Source organism: Manacus candei, unplaced genomic scaffold (assembly GCF_025592945.1).
Source record: "Manacus candei isolate 608988 ecotype Guabito, Panama unplaced genomic scaffold, ASM2559294v1 h1tg000184l, whole genome shotgun sequence".
Classification (NCBI taxonomy): Eukaryota; Metazoa; Chordata; class Aves; order Passeriformes; family Pipridae; genus Manacus; species Manacus candei.
In genome coordinates, this window is record NW_026138232.1 from 61,236 (window position 1) to 77,782 (window position 16,547).

Consider the following 16,547-nt stretch of genomic DNA (forward strand, 5'->3'; position numbering starts at 1 on the left):
ATGCCACTTCCAAAAGGATGAGGTTCTGGATCTGAACGGGCCTTCCCGTGTTTATTTGCGTTTTTTTCTCCCCCTCTCACCGTTTAGCACAATTAGATTATAAAACAATAACGAGGTGAGGTGAAGCCCCTCGTGACTCCTCCTCTCCAAAGCTGGAAACCCATCCAGGCCTTATTTTACTGCCAGGAGCCTCTTTTCATGGAGCACTTTTTCCCAGGAGACCTGCACACGGTGGCAGGAGATGCCTGGGACATGAGTCGTGTCGGAGTGGGAGAACAGGGAAAGGCTGGGATGTTCCCAAGGCACTCAGGTGGTGCTGGGGGATGTCCTGGGAAGCACAGGCTGCTGTGGCCATTTCTCCTTGGAATCGGGAGTGGGGAATCAGCTGCTTTTTAACTAATTGTGATGGAATTCAATCCCTTAAAATAGCAGTGCTGTAATCCCAGACAATCCTATTGCCTCAACTTAGGGACCGACGTCTGTCCTCGAGCTGCTCCGACGGTGACGGGCCCAGGGCAGTTACAGGGGAGGTTAAATCAGCTGGATTTATGCAAACAATATTTGAATCAACTCTTAAGGAAGATTTAAATCAGAAATGATAGCAAATGAACAGGTCTTTTCTGGCCTAAACAATTCCATGATTCCAACCTCTCACGGGACATGAAACTGCTCTTCCACTGTCCCAAATCAGCCCATGGGGAAGGAAAAGTGTAAAATTTCCTCGGAATAAAGGTTGTTTTAAATGTTTTACCTGCAAACCAGGGATAAACATCCCACCAAGAAGCCTCAGAGTTTTGGTTTGCGATTCACTTCCTCAAAATGGCACAAGAAGGGGTTTGTCTTCCCTAAGGACAAGGACAAAGATGGATTTAAGGAGGAGACGACACCCTGGGTTTGGCTAGTTCACAAATAAAACCCTCACTGACCTCATCCAAAAGCATTTCCAAGGAAACTGGACAGTAACTAAACAAGCATTTTACAGGCACTGAATTATTTAACATCCAAACAAGGCCAGAAAACAATTGGATGCAATTAAATTTAAAAATAATCCCAGTGGTTTATTCCGTTTGCCATTATTGTCTGTATCCTTTGCCTGGGAGCACCCACACATTCCATAGGAAGTCAGTTTGGATATAGGAAACCAAGTCAGGCGAAAATAAAAAATATAAGAAATAAAATGCTGGAATTGAACTTTTTTTAGCTAAATCCTTATTTAAACCACCCAAACCTTTGGGGGTTGTATAAAGATCCATACGTGTGCAGAACTCCCCGGCCTCCAGGGCAGGAGACCCAAAGTGTTTGGAAATGAAAAGTAAAACGGGATCTGGGCAGGAAATGGAAGGATTAAAGATGACGAAGGTGTCGAGGAAAAGGGGAGCTGCTTAATTGGAAGTGAAAGGCAGGACGTAATCATTAATTAATCATTATCCCCCCGCTATAAATAGGGCCCTGGCAGTGGGGGAGTGTCCGGCCCCGGGTCAGCTCTGTCCCACCGGGAATAGCACTAATCCCACTGCCCTGCTCCAGGGATTAACGGGACCAGGCTGGTCCTGGAGCCCTGGCATTGCCCACCCCTCGCCCACCCCCTGGGCCCCCCGAGCAGCTTTGCCTCATGTTTAGCGAGCCTGAGTCCCATCCTTGTCCTTGGGAACCCCAGAAAACCCTCCTGGGGTGCACTGAGCGCTGCTGGGGGCTTGGGGTGGGCTTGGGGTGAGATGGGGTGAGTCTGGGGGCATTTGAGGTGCGGTGGAGTGAGTTTGGGTGGGTTTGGGGACCATTTGGGGTCGCACTGAGTGGGTTTGGGTTGTTTGGGGTAGGTTTAGGCAGGGGTTGAGTGAATTTGGGGTGGGTTTGGGTGGGTTTAGGTGGGTCTGGGGTGAGTTTGGGTGAGTTCAAACTGCTTCACCCTCCCGGACTATTTCCATCGCCCGGGTGTACTCGGGCCCTGGGACGGGCGAAGGACCCGGGCCGGGGCTGCGGGACCGCCCCGAGGGACGGCGGGGCCGGTGGGGGCTGCGGGCGGGGGCAGCTCCCGCGGCCGGACTACAACTCCCAGGAGGCAGCGGGGCCGGGCGGGGCCGGGGGGAGACGAACGGAACCGAAGCGAGGCCGGGCGGAGCCGAAGTAGGGCCGAAGCGAGAACGGGAAGAGCCGAAGAAGGCCCGGGCGGAGCCGAAGGGAGCCGAAGCGGGACCGGGGGTCGCGGAGAGGCGCCGGGGGCAGCCGGGCGGCCCCGCCAAGATGAACGCGGTGCTGGCGGTCCGGCAGTACGTGTCCAAGATGATCGAGGACAGCGGCCCCGGCATGAAGGTGCTGCTGATGGACCGGGAGACGGTGAGCGGCGGGCCCGGAGCGCGGGGGGCGGCGGGGCCGGGAGCGCCGGGCCCGCCGGGGCCGCGGTGACGGGCGATGTCCCCCAACGTGCCGCCCGCAGACCGGCGCCGTGAGCGTGGTGTACACCCAGTCCGAGATCCTGCAGCGCGAGGTTTATCTCTTCGAGCGCCTCGACTCGCCCAACAGGGAGCCCATGAAGCACCTCAAGGCCATTTGCTTCCTGCGGCCCACCAAGGTACCGACCCCGCCCGCCACCCACCCTGCCCGGGGGTCCCTGCACTCACCAGGGTGGGGGTCGGGCTCTTCTCCCTGGGAACAGCAGGACAAGAGGAAACGGCCTCAAACTGTGCTGGGGGGATGGGGAGGGGTTAGGTTGGATATTGGGGAAAATTCCTTAGTGGAAAGGGCTGTCCTGCCCTGGCACAGGCTGCTCAGGGCAGTGGTGGAGTCCCTTCCATCCCTGGAGGTGTTAAAAAATCTGTGGACGTGGCACTTGGGGACACGGGTCAGTGGTGGCTTTAGCAGTGCTGTGGGGTTGACAAACTGCAGGATCTCAGAGGCTTTTCCAACCTTAACACTTCCACGATTCCATATTCCTTAACTCCGCTCTCCTCGCTGCTGTTTCCATCCAGGAGAACGTGGAGCTCCTGGTGCAGGAGCTGCGGAGGCCCAAGTACAGCGTCTACTTCATCTGTGAGTACAAACCATCCCGGGGGGTCCTGAGGGTCCATAATCCGGGACAGGCTCCACATCCCAGGGTGGGTGGAACAGGCTCCACATCCCAGGGTGGGTGGAACAGGCTCCACATCCCAGGGTGGGCGGGACAGGCTCCACATCCCAGCGTGGGTGGCACAGGCTTCACATCCCAGTGTGGATCACACAGCACCTTCCCATGCTGGGTGTATCAGGCAGGTGCTTCCCACGTGTCCTGCTCATGCCACGGCGTGTTCCGTGGGTTTGGGAATGAAGCAGAACGACTCCAGCTGGTTTGGGGTTGAAGTCCAGTCCTCCAGCCCTGGAATCAGTCGGTGGGATCCTGGGAATTGGGTGAAGTGGCCTCTAGATGTCATCGCGGCTCCGCGGGACGCGGCAGGGCCGGGCGCCGGGGAGAGGGGCAGGGGATGAGCTCCGAGCATCCCTGGCAGGTGGCTCAGGATTCCACCACCTGCAGGTGCAGGGTCAGAGGGTCTCTGGGGGATTTGCTCCTGCTCTGGAGGGGATCCAGCCGTGCTGTCCCACGGGGTCTGCCTGGATCCCAACCATCCCTTCGCTGTTTCCTCCCAGATTTCAGCAACGTCATCAGCAAGAGTGACGTGAAGGCCTTGGCCGAGGCTGATGAGCAGGAGGTCGTGGCTGAAGTCCAGGTGAAGTTTGGATGGTTTAGGTAGATCCAAAAGCAAAGGGAAGGTCCAGGCTCACAGACACTGGGGGAGCAGCAGGGCTCTTGTTCCCAACCAGCCTGGGTGGGAGGAAGGATGGACACAAAGGCCCATGATTGGGGTTGGGTGTTGGTGCCAGTGCTGGAACAGGGCTCTGGGTGGTGACAGACACTGTCCTGCTCCCCCACCAGGAATTCTACGGCGACTACATCGCGGTGAACCCACACGTCTTCTCCCTCAACCTCCTGGGCTGCTGCCGGGTAGGAACACGGCGAGTTCTCCTTGGATTGGGTAACACACCAGTAGCCACCACAAACTGGGGCAATGGGGGGCTGCTGGAATGGTCCTTGGCAAGGAGAGGAACACCAGGGAGCCCAGGCTTGGCCCTGGGGGTACCTGCTCCTCCAGCCCAGCCGTGGTTTCCTGTGAGACTTTAGGACTTAGGAACAAGGATGTGAGGAAGTTTGGGGCCGGTGCATCCATATGAGGCGCAGCCTTTCCTTCCAGGGCCGCAGCTGGGACCCGGCTCAGCTGGCCAGGACAACCCAGGGGCTCACTGCTCTGCTGCTGTCCCTGAAGAAGTGCCCCATGATCCGGTACCAGCTCTCCTCGGAGCCGGCGAAGCGCTTGGCCGAGTGCGTGAAGGTGAGGGGAGCCCACGGCACGTCCTCCCTTTGGGGGATATTCAGGTTTGGCTAGTTTGGGTTTTCAACCCATTTCCAGTCAATTCTTGTGAATTCCATCATTTCCTTTGTGGCCCAGCAGGTCACATCCCGCTCTGCTCCCAAAACAGCCTCTGGAGAGCTGCATTGCTGGGCCCTCAGCTCCTCCCTGGCAGTGCAGGCCGGGGTTTCACCCGCCCTTCCCTCTGTACCTGTATCCACACTGAGAGGGATCGTTTTCCAGGTGTTCCAGTGGGGTTTTTCCCATTTCTCCACAGCAAGTGATCACGAAGGAGTACGAGCTGTTCGACTTCCGCCGCACCGAGGTCCCTCCCCTGCTCCTGATCCTGGACCGCTCCGACGACGCCATCACCCCGCTCCTGAACCAGGTGAGCCCCACCCAGGCGTGCCAGGCTGGGGCAGGGATGGGAGTTCTCCCCCTGGCTGGGCACGGGTTGGATGTGGGAGAGAAAAGTGTTGCCTCCCACCCCCCTGCCCTGTGAAATCCCTCTGTGCTCTCTCCCCCTCTGATTCTTTCCCAGGGATATTTACCGTTATTTACAATGAGTTTATTTCTCATTGTAACCTCCTGGCCGGTTCGAGGGACACACACCTGGGCTGTCCGTGTGTCCTGGGGGAGCAGGAGCAGCGTTGCTTGGGTTCAGCTGAAATCCATTGATTTCCCAGTGCTGTGCCTCCCCCCAAGGTCACCCCTCTGCCTTCCTCTGTCCCCTGGCAGTGGACGTACCAGGCCATGGTCCACGAGCTGCTGGGGATCAACAACAACCGCATCGACCTGTCCCGGGTGCCGGGGATCAGCAAGGACCTGCGGGAGGTCGTCCTGTCAGCTGAGAACGACGAGTTCTACGCCAATGTAGGTGTCCTGGAGGGTCTCCACGAGCAGCTGGGTCTGGGGGCCACATCCCGTTCGTGTTTTGGAAAAGGAACTTCCCAATGACTTTGAGCATCAATGTGCCAGTGGTGAACGTCATCGAGCTGCACCAGTGGCACCTGAGAAAAGATCAGGTCTCCTGTTGGTGGTTTTATTTCAAAGCCAAGTGCAGAGCTGCGGGTTTGGGGGGATGTGCCTTGAGCACAGGGGCCGCTTTCTCCCAGCTCCTAAAGACTCTTTCCCTGTGCTCCCCGTCTTGTCCGTGCAGAACATGTACCTGAACTTCGCCGAGATTGGCACCAACATCAAGAACCTGATGGAGGATTTCCAGAGGAGGAAGCCGAAGGAGCAGCAGAAGCTGGAATCCATCGCTGATATGAAGGTATGGACAAAGCCCATCCCAGCTGGGTCCTGGGGCACAGCTCAGAGCACGGGCTGTTACACTGGCCACTGCTCAGGGTAAGGAGTCTGGAGGCCTCTTTGGAGGTGCTTTCTGTATCCTTTAATTGTAGGAGTAAATAAAAAGTACACCCCTACCAGAAGTCTCCGGGTAATGGGAGAAATCCTATGGGCTCCTGGGATCAAGGTGCCCGATCCTCCACACACAGGGCTTGGATTGCTGTGAATTTGTGCAGTTTGTGGCTGGCTGCACCCACCTTCTGTCTCCTGCTGTTCCCTGGAAGCACCCACTGTCTTGGTTTCCCCCCCTCCCAGGCCTTTGTGGAGAACTACCCTCAGTTCAAGAAGATGTCGGGGACGGTGTCCAAGCACGTGACGGTGGTGGGGGAGCTGTCCCGGCTCGTCGCCGAGCGGAACCTGCTGGAAGTGTCGGAGGTGGAGCAGGAGCTGGCCTGCCAGAGTGACCATTCCAGCGCCCTCCAGGTACTCTCCATCCCAGCCCTGGCTCCGGGGCTTTGATCCCCTCGCTCCCCTGGGGGTGGGAGTTCTGTGTCCTGCGGGGTGGGACAGTGGATGTGGAATTGCTCCTCCCTGCTCAGCTCAGATGGGGATGAGTCATCGTTAATAACTGGCTTGAGAAGCATCTTGGCAAATCCTGTCCTTACATCCCACTCTCCGGCGTTCCTCCATTATGTGACAGCGCTGTCACATCACCAGCTCCAGGCCTGGGGGGGATGTGGCAGTGCTGGGAGTTGGATGGACACACCGGCGGGTCAGCCCTGCCCTGGCAGGTGAATCCTGGGATTCCTGGGGTCACCTTCATCCTGGTCTGCACAAACTCAGTGTTTCTGCAGTTTTTTAGAGCAGAAAAGCTGCCTCAGTTCCCTTCCCCAGCCCCGTGCCTGAAGGGCCCTGTTGTACTTCCAACAAACCGAGGCCGCTGGAAAACTTGCGGCGGCTCGGAAATGAATGGAAACCCATGGAAGTGGGATCTTTGTCCCTGCAGCCATCCTGCCCCAGGCTGGCCCTGCTGCGGCTCCCCATGGCAGCGAGAAGGGCAAGGCCACGGGACAAGGAGCAACCAGCCAGAGCCTGGAATAAGGGTGGAATTGTTCTCCCCTGATGTCACTTCAAGGATTGCTCAGTCTCTGGTGGCCTCGGGCCCCCCAGTCCAGGACATTTGGGTTATTCCTCCCCTGGGCTCTCATTAACCCTGACACAGTGCAGGAGTCCTGGGAGCTGAACAGAGGGTTGGAATCCCAGCTCCTCCCGTGGACAATGGCTGTTCTGTTCTCCTCACTTCCCGCTGATCCTGGCACTGCCAGCACAGGAACCTCCCTGGGGCTCCGTCCCCTCCCCTCACAGGTGAATTCCTGAACTTGAAGGGTGAAGTTCCTGTTGATCCTCCTTACAGGCCAGGATTTTGTCCTCTGTTTTTGTAACTAGTCAGCATTAGTCAGACAGATCCCAGCAAACAGCTGAGCCAGGGTGGTGAATCCAGCAGCAGATCAGGAGTGATAACCAAGATCCCTGCTCTTCCCTCCAGCTGGGATCTCTTTTTCCATGCTTTAATTCCTTCCCTCCTTTGCTTCTAAATGTGCAATTTGCTCCTCCACATCTCACATCCAAAGGCTTGCTGAGACTTTGATGCTTCTGCCATGCACCTTCCAAAAAGGAAATGGAATTGGAGGGGTTACCTGAGGGGGTTTTTTTGAGCCAGTGTAGTGGTCGAACTTGTGGGCCACGTGTGGCTCCACTTGAGCCAGAAAGGGCTGGGCAGAGCTTGGAGGTGTCTGGAAGTGCCTGCTGACCTCCCCCTCCTGCAGGGACACCAGTGACACCAGTCTGATTAGTGTCCCTTAGGCAGTGACACCAGTGAGACTAGTTTGGTTCCATGTCCCTCAGGCAGTGACACCAGTGAGACCAGTCTGGTTCCGTGTCCCTCAGGTAGTGATACCAGTGATACCAGTTTGATTCCATGTCCCTAAGGCAGTGATACCAGTCCAGTTCTGTGCCCCTCAGGCAGTGAGACCAGTCTGGTTCCATGTCCCTCAGGCAGTGATACCGGTCTGGTTCCACATCCCCCAGGCAGTGATACCAGTGAGACCAGTCTGGTTCCATGTCCCTCAGGCAGTGATACCGGTCTGGTTCCGTGCCCCTCAGGCAGTGACACCAGTGATACCAGTCTGGTTCCGTGCCCCTCAGGCAGTGACACCAGTCTGGTCCCATGTCCCTCAGGCAGTGACACCAGTCTGGTTCCATGTCCCTCAGGCAGTGACACCAGTCTGGTCCCATGTCCCTCAGGCAGTGACACCAGTCTGGTTCCATGTCCCTCAGGCAGTGATACCAGTGATACCAGTCCAGTTCCACATCCCCCAGGCAGTGACACCAGTCTGGTTCCACATCCCCCAGGCAGTGATACCAGTGAGACCAGTCTGGTTCCATGTCCCTCAGGCAGTGATACCAGTGACACCAGTCCAGTTCCACATCCCCCAGGCAGCAATACCAGTCTGGTTCCGTGCCCCTCAGGCAGTGATACCAGTCCGGTTCCACATCCCCCAGGCAGCAATACCAGTCTGGTTCCGTGCCCCTCAGGCAGTGACACCAGTCCGGTTCCACATCCCCCAGGCAGCAATACCAGTCTGGTTCCACATCCCCCAGGCAGCAATACCAGCCTGGTTCCACATCTCCCAGGCAGCGATACCGGTCTGGTTCCGTGCCCCTCAGGCCCTGGGCTCCGGAGCAGCCCGGCCTGGCCCCCGCTGAGGTGTCCCCGTGTCCCCGCAGAGCGTGCGGCGGGTGCTGCAGAGCCCGCGGGTGTCGGAGCTGGACGCGGCGCGGCTGGTGATGCTCTACGCGCTGCGCTACGAGCGCCACGCCAGCAACGGCCTCCCGGCGCTGCTGGACGAGCTGCGCGCCCGCGGCGGCACCGACAGGTACCGCAAGGTAACCCCGGGGAGGGGGCACGGGGGGCAAGGGGTGGGGGGGAATCGCTGCTCTCTGGGGGGAAACCTGCCCGCTCCGGGTCAGACCGGGGCAGGTTGTTGTGCAGGGAGGGACCTGCGGGTGTGACTTTTTAAATGAGTGGTGCCATTTCCCACGTCGGGGATACTGGGGGTTGGATGGGGTGATCTCCAGAGGGCCCTTTCACCCTGGACTGGTCTGTGGTGTTATGAAGGATTGAATGAAGCGGGGATGGCAAGAGTCTGCTGGGAGGGGAGTGTGGCACGTGCACAGGCCTGGGATGTGCATCCTCTCTCCTTCTGCTCTTCCCCCTTTCCCCAGCTCCTGCATAGGCAGTGGCTGCAGCAAAGGGCTGGGAATGGAGAGGAGCTGGTGGGAATGGAGAGGAGCTGGTGGGAAGGGAGCGGGCGGCAGCGCCAGGAGCAGCTGGGGAGGAGGTGGAGGAGCAGGATGATGTCACCTCGTGTGGAGGAGCTGCCGCGGGCGATGGAGACGAGGCCTCTCCTCGTGCAGGAGGGTCGGGGCAGGCGGGGGGATGTGGGGGTGCTGCTGCTCCACCCCCTCACCTCTGTGTGCAGTGCCACTGGGATCACCTCCCTGGCTCTGTGTCCATGAGCCCCAGAGCCCAGTGAGGAGTTCCCGGGCTGACGGCTCCTGCCCTCTCCCCGCACAGCTGGTGTCGGCCGTGGTGGAGTACGGAGGGAAGCGGGTCCGGGGCAGTGACCTGTTTGGCCCCAAGGACGCCGTGGCCATCACTAAGCAGTTCCTCAAAGGCCTGAAGGTACCGAGATGCCTCGGGGGGAAAAGGGACAGTTTTAGCCAAAACTGCAGCCAGAGCAGGAGCGGGGCTGGCAGGAGTGTGGGGCTGCTGGCTTGGGGCTGGGATTTCACAGGGAGGGCAGTGGCTTCAGGGCCTGATTCCATTGAGGACAGTGGGAGCGGGTTGCTGAAGAGCCTCAAATCCCAAATTCAGGGGTGACACCTGCTGGGTTGTCAGGTGATGCGGTGCCCCTGCTGATTCCTCCTCCCTCCTTGCTCTCCCAGTTCCTAAAGAGCTTCCCTCCCGCCACAGGGCATTGAGAATGTGTACACACAGCACCAGCCCCTGCTCCAGGAAACGCTGGACCAGCTCATCAAAGGAAAGCTCAAGGACAGCCAATATCCCTACCTGGGCCCCAACACGCTCCGGGACAGGTACATGGGGCTGGTTGGGCAGGGCCTGCACTGGGATACACCTGGTGCCCCTGGCACTGGGACACACCGGGTGCCACAGCACTGGGATACACCTGGTGCCCCTGGCACTGGGACACACCGGGTGCCACAGCACTGGGATACACCTGGTGCCCCTGGCACTGGGACACACTGGTTGCCCCTGGCACTGGGACACACCGGCTGCCACAGCACTGGGATACACCTGGTACCCCTGGCACTGGGATACACTGGTTGCCACAGCACTGGGATACACCTGGTGCCCCTGGCACTGGGACACACCGGCTGCCCTGGTGAACTGAGGCACAAATCCTGGCGGTTGGTGATCAGCCCCAAACGAGCTGCTCCGTGCCCTTCACCCCGAGCCCGGGAGCTCCGAGGCAGCGCCGTGTCCTCGCCTGACTCCGGAATCGATTGTGATTTCCCAGCTGCAGCCGAGCCTGAATCATGCATTAAACATGGGGGGGGTGGATCCACAGGGATCCGGGTGCTGCTGCTGGAGGCTGCTCAGGGCCAGGGGTGAAAGTTTGGGGGAACTGAGGTTTTGTGGGATTTAATGGTTGTTGTCGGCCCTGAGCCCAGCAGATCCCAGGGGTGACGCGGGGTCTGGGAGAGGCACCGTGAGGATCACGGATCGCTGCCTCCAGGGCAGGATTTATCCTTGGTTTTATCTAATCCTGGCTCAGTATTGGCTGGGTGTTCCTCAGTGTTCCCCATCCCAGGGAGCGTTCAAGGCCGGGTTGGATGGGGCTTCCACCTGGTGAACGAGACAGGCTTTAAGGTCCCTCCGGCCCAAAGCATTCCATGATTTGTGCCTTTGTCCCAGGCCCCAGGACATCGTCGTGTTCCTCATCGGAGGGGCCACGTACGAGGAGGCGCTGGCCGTGTACAACCTGAACCGCTCCAACCCCGGCGTCCGCATCGTCCTGGGCGGCACCACCATCCACAACACCAGGAGGTAAAACCCATCCTGCCAGGAATCCTGCCTGCAGAGCTGCTGGCACGGCAGGAATTCGGGATGCAGGAGGGATCCCCACCGGCTGATAGCACACGGAGATGGGGGGTCGGTGCTCCGTGCCCGGATCTGCTCGTGGTGGCTCAGGGGCAGATCACCTGCCTGGAGCTTTAACCTGCCTTCCCCTGAGTTCCAGGGCAGGGAAGTAGAGTTTATTTCCTAGAGTTGTTCCTGCTTGTAATTCCCCACACACTCGGGAAGCCAGAGCAGAATTCAGCACTGACTGAACGTGCAGCTGCCTTGCTGGAGGTGGGCAGAGGTCCCTCCTGGTGTGGAATTCCTGGTGGGAAGCGTCTGGTTTATAAATACAAATAGTTTTTCCTGAACCCAAATTACTCGCTTTGGGTGCAGGGGAGAATTGAGGCCACACTGGGCATTGTTTCCCATTGGCACAGCTCGCTGCTGGCCAGGCAGGGGAGCAGGAATTCCCTCCAGATTCCCCGTGCCCTTCCTTCAGCTCAGTGTGGGATGGTGGGAAAACCCTGAGCTGCTGCTGAAGCTCAAGATCTGCAGTTCCATCATGGGCTCCACTTGGATTTGTGCTGCCAGGAGCCACCTGGGCTGGTCTGGGCTCCACCACGTCTCGGCACAGTCCCCGAATTATTTACAGAAAAACTGGGATTCTGTATCCAAATTTGCATTTCAAAGAATGAAGTGGGGAGGGAAAAAAACCCCAAAAACTAAAAGGCTGGTCCTATGGAAGGGCTGGATCCAGCTGGGCCCTGCCTGGGAGCTCTGGGGAAGGATGGCAGAGGCCTGTTCTTAAACAGCCCTGCTCCAAATGATTCATTTTCTCTGGGATAAGGTTTCCCTAAGGATGGAAGGACAACAAAAATGTCTCCTGTCCACTGTTCCCCACAATTCCAGCACAGTGCCCGAGGATCAGGGAAATCTCAGCACATCCCCGAGGTGTCTGATGTGAGGGAACCCATATTTTAGAGTGTCCCAACCCCTCCTGTAATCCATGGCCTTCCTGATTCCTGCGGGATTAGGGCGGATCTGTCACCAGAAACAAGGGGATTTGGGTGTTAATGCCCTGAGCAGCCATGTAAGCGCCTAATCCTGGGCTCCATTGTTCCTACGGCCCCACTGGAACTGGGACCAACATCTGTGGGCACCCGGGGGGTGGCCCAGGGGAGGGAGAATCCGCTCTGCTCCTGGGGATCCGAGCCCTGCTCCTGGCGATCCCAAAGCAGTCCCGCAGGGTTCGGAGGGGAAAGGGTTACAAAGGATCAATAATCGGCTAAAAAGGGCTGCCTGGGAGCAGGAGGAACATCTGGCGCTGGGGCTGACTCATCCCGGGCAGGTTGAGCCCAAACCTGCTGGGACTAATCCCGGGATGTGGAGCCTGACCCAGTTACCCAGTTACGGCGCCGCGGCGGCACCGGAGCCTCGTGGGGACCCTCCTCGCTCCGGAGGGGTGGGAGCGGAGCTGGGAGTGGGTTTGTTCCTCCTGGGGGTTTGATCTCTGGGCCCTGGTCAGGTGGAGCATCCATGGAGTTACCTGCAGGTACCTGTGCTGGGTCCTCACCTGGCCCCACAGGATCCACGGGGTTCTGGGAACAGCCCCAGCACGGGGGATTTGTGCCGTGGTGCAGCTCATCCCCCTGGGGCAGGTGGCACTTTGGCTCTTGCCTCGGCACACTCCAGACCCAGAGGGTGCTCAGAGAGGCCTGAGGGGACCCCGAGGGGACCCTGACCATGTGCACAACCTGCTCTGGACAGCACAGAACCGGGAGGTTCCCCAAAAACACCAGCGAGTCATTCCCTGCCACAGCTCGGTTCTGCCTGGCTCCAATGCCTAAAAATAACCTGGAGGAGAGAGAGCTGGGGCTGGAACACAAAGCCAGGTGGAGCCAGGGGACAGTGTCCTGTCTGTGCCCCTTCCAGCTGTGTCCCGTGGAACTCAGAGCTGGGCCTTGGTGCAGGGCTTTGCTTGAGATTTTAGGGTTTTATTATTTTTCAAACCCCTCAGGATTCCCAACCTGGGCAGGAAGAGCTGCTCCAGACCCAGTTTAGGGAAATCCCGTTTCTGTAGGATTCGTGGCATATCCCAGTTTGTATTTCTTTATCCTTTTGGGGATTTTTTTTTTTAAGCATTACTGTTGAGATCACCTGATCAGCACATTGAGGGGATGAGTCAGCCTGGGAACGGCTGTGGTGTCTCATTGCCAGAGGAACCGTCCTCCAGCAGCATCTTCCTGGCTGGGAGCTGGCTTTGGGAGCTTGGAATTTACCCTTGGATTAGTGTTTCCTGCCTTCAGCTGTCCCAGGACAGCCACAGGAGTGGGTCAGGCAGGGGTGACCTGTTGTTGGATCACAGTGTCATGGGCAGGTCACCCCTTTGCCACTGTCACTGCATATGGAGAAGTGACAGGACCAGAGGAAACAGCCCCGAGTTGCACCAGGAGAGGTTTAGTTTGGATATTGGGGAAAATTCCTTCACTGAAAGGGCTGCCCAGAGCAGTGGTGGAGTCCCCCATCCCTGGAATTGCTCAAAACCACGTGGATGTGGCACGTGGGGACACAGTCAGTGGTGGCCTTGGCAGTGATGGGTTGACAGCTGAATTCTATGAGCTCAGAGGGCTTTTCCAACCTAAACAATTCCCTGATTCCACGCCTCTCTGCCCCCGTCCCAGTGTTGCTGGGGCTGTGTCTCAGCTCTGGGGCTGAGGAGCAGGTCCTGGTGGGGTCCAAAGGCCCAGGGTGGGGGGGCAGTTGGCCCTTTTCCCACTGACCTGAGCCTTTCCCGGCAGCTTCCTGGAGGAGGTCACAGCCGCGGGGTTCCGTGGCCGGGGCGCCGAGAGCTCCCAGGTCCCACCGAGGTCCAGCAGCCGACGGTGAATCCTGAAGGAGTGAATCCTGAAGGAATGAATCCTGAAGGAGTGAATCCTGAAGGAGTGAATCCCTTCTTGCCCATCCGGAGCTGGACGTTCCTGCGCCGTGGCCGGAGCTTCCCCCTCTGGAGCTGGAGCTGGAGCTGGAGCTGGAGCTGGCCACGACGTGTCCCCCCTGCAGCTCCTCCTTGCCCCCTCACAGCTCCAGAGCTGGGGATGTCACCTGAGGGGAGCCTGGGGAAGCTCTTGAATCCCTGCAGCTCCCGGCTCTTCACTGGGACACACGGGATGAGTCCCTGAGGAATCCAACGGTCCTGCCCCGGGCCAGGGGAGCAGCTCTGGGGGTGCAGCTGGTGGGCACAGGAGCCCTTTGCTCTGCTCCATTGTCTGTATATGTTGAATCCTATTAAATCCCTCCTTTTGGTCGAATCTGTCTGTTCAGTAATTCCCAGTTTCCCTTTCCCAATGCCACGAGGTGCAGTTACAGCCTGAGCCTTCTCAGGAGCTTCTGCCCCCCTCAAGGACCACACCAAGGACTCACTGAGGAACCTGTGAGTGCGTTTCCAGCTCTGCCCCGTGGCCTCTAATCAGCACTTGATTGGGAATTAACAAGCCAGATCAAATGAAATGAGCTCCTAAATCTCTGGGAATTATCGTGGCATCACAACTAAGTCCCGTTGATGTGGGAGAGAGCAAAGCCCTTCAGGGGGGAGGGGACCTGGCCCCAGGGGTCCTGGGCAGCTCTTGTGGGGGAGAAACAAAGCCTGGGCTGGGGGGGCTTTGAGGTCCCTCCAGCCCAAACCATTCCATGTTCCTGGACCTCTGGGAGAGAAGTTGGGCAGGAAGGGGAAATGTGGCAGTGGGAACATGGAGGGATGATGGGATTTCATTTAAGGAAAAACCTCACAAAAACCCAACGTCCAAACCTGATTATAACCCAGATCAGCTGCAGAGGCCACAGGAGCTGGTCCTGTTACCTGGAGTGGCTGTCCCTGGATCGGCCGTGCTGGGGGTCACAGGGGAGGAGGTGGGAATTGTGAAGCCCCAGAGAAAGGAGTCCCCAAGAACAGCCATGACCCAGTCAGGGCACTGGGTTAGCACTGGTTTGTACTGGGTAGATCCATACTGGGACACTACTGGGTGCAGTTGGGTTGGCACAAAGGTGCCTGATCTCAGATGGGACTCGAGCTCTGAACAGGGGCTCCCAAGGTGCTGAGTTTACTCAGTTACTTCAGCTCTGAACTGGCCCTCAACCCCGAGTTCCTGGTGCCTCCTGTTTGTGTGCCCAACTCAGTCTGTGCCCACCCCACTCTGTGTGCCCACCCCAGTCTGTGCCCACCCCAGTCTGTGCCCACCCCCTCATGCATGTCCAGCCCGAGCCAACCTGATTTCCAGGCACATTTGGCTTGAGCTCTGTGCAGTCCAAACACTCCTGCAGATCATGGGCTCCAGCTCTGCCCTGCAGGATTTAAGGTCCATCAGGACACGCTGCAGCCCGACCCACTTGGGGTCACATCCCTGTGAGTGCCTCTGGCAGGAGCCTCCTCTTTCCCACCTCCCCCTGCCCTATACGTGCCCCCCCGAGGTGACTCAGATCTCTGCCAGCCTGGGACCCCGACAGAGGGGGGCTCAGTCCTCAGAGGAGCCTGTCCCCTCCACTCCAGAGGGATAAATCCCTCCTCCAGCAGCCCCTTTCCCAGACAAAAACCCTGTAATCGTCGTCAGAGGCTCGGAAAAGCTCGTGCCCTAATTAAACTCGACTCATCTTCCAGGCAGCGGCTTCACACTTGATATCCAGAGGCAAAATGCTGTGTGGGGGGTGTTAAAGACGTAAATAAACCGAGAGTTTGCTGATCTGCTCTGCAGGAAGGTGAGATTTTGGCGACTGTTTATATGGATCAGCACAGGGAGCAGCTGCAGCCCCGAGGCCAGGGGGAAGCAAAGGGGCTGTGTGAGTGTGGGAGAGACACAAACACACCTTGGAGGGGCTTTTTGTGCTGCCCACGGGAGAGAAGTGGGGACAGGGACAGGGACAAGGCTGGGAATGGGGATGGGGACAGGGACAGGTATAGAGATGGGCATGGTGACAGTAACAGGGACAGGGACAAGGGCAGGAATGGGGATGGGGAGCTGCAGAGACCACGTCACCTGCCACACTGGTGTGACTGTGGCTCAGGGAGGGCCACACTGGTGTGACTGTGGCTCAGGGAGGGCACCCCCAGCCCAGCCCTCCCCAGCCCAGTGACCCCAGCGGGAGCAGCGTCCAGGGCCGGCCCCAAGGCTGGGAATGCGACCCCCTGTTCCCAGTACGGAAATGGGAGCCGGGTTCCCTCCTGTCTCCTTCCTTCCATGTAAATTGTTGATGTTTCCAGCTCTGAATCACCGATCACATCCCTCACAAACGTGACTCACTGTCGCGCTGTCAGAACAGCCTGAGGGGCCCGACTGGAGCTGAGTCCCTGCTCCCAGGGGCAGGGAGGTGTGTTACTGGTGTGTGCTGGTTACCTCCTGTGATTTCAGGGCGACTTCCCTGGCACTGGAGGGCGTTTAGGAAGAGAGTGGGCGCTGGATCCCAAGGGCAGGACGGAGCCGTCCCGCTGCCACCAGCACAGTGCCATCTGGCACTGGCCACGCGCCGGCGCTCCGCGGGCCCTGGCCACCGAAAACAGGACGTGAGGAAGGACGAGGCCGGTCGGGAGGCAAAATGTCATTAAATAAACTGGCAGGTCCCGTGGTGTCCCGGCAAAACTGCGCCGGGGGCTCCGGGCAGCTCATCTGTCGCTGTGCCATCGGCCCTGCCTGCACCCAGCTCTGCCCACGTGGGCTAAAAGGGGAAACTGAGGCACGGAGATGGCA

The 16,547-nt window shown here is 58.5% G+C and overlaps 1 protein-coding gene across 2 annotated transcripts; it reads left to right on the plus strand.

The window, feature by feature from the left end:
* Positions 1-2,067: 2,067 nt before the first annotated feature.
* On the plus strand, positions 2,068-14,158 carry VPS45 (vacuolar protein sorting 45 homolog). 2 transcript variants are annotated; one of them, XM_051774039.1, is made up of 16 exons: positions 2,068-2,334; positions 2,435-2,569; positions 2,967-3,027; positions 3,619-3,698; positions 3,905-3,973; positions 4,221-4,358; positions 4,654-4,764; positions 5,115-5,249; positions 5,536-5,649; positions 5,982-6,149; positions 8,454-8,612; positions 9,304-9,411; positions 9,703-9,824; positions 10,666-10,797; positions 13,611-13,694; positions 13,740-14,158. In XM_051774039.1, exons 1-16 carry the CDS (start codon positions 2,242-2,244, stop codon positions 13,741-13,743), a joined length of 1,713 nt encoding a protein of 570 aa, XP_051629999.1. In that variant the 5' UTR covers positions 2,068-2,241; the 3' UTR covers positions 13,744-14,158. The 2 variants fall into 2 exon arrangements, with proteins under 2 accessions (XP_051629999.1, XP_051629998.1); XM_051774038.1 differs by having other exon boundaries at positions 13,611-14,158.
* The last annotated feature ends 2,389 nt before the right edge of the window (positions 14,159-16,547 follow it).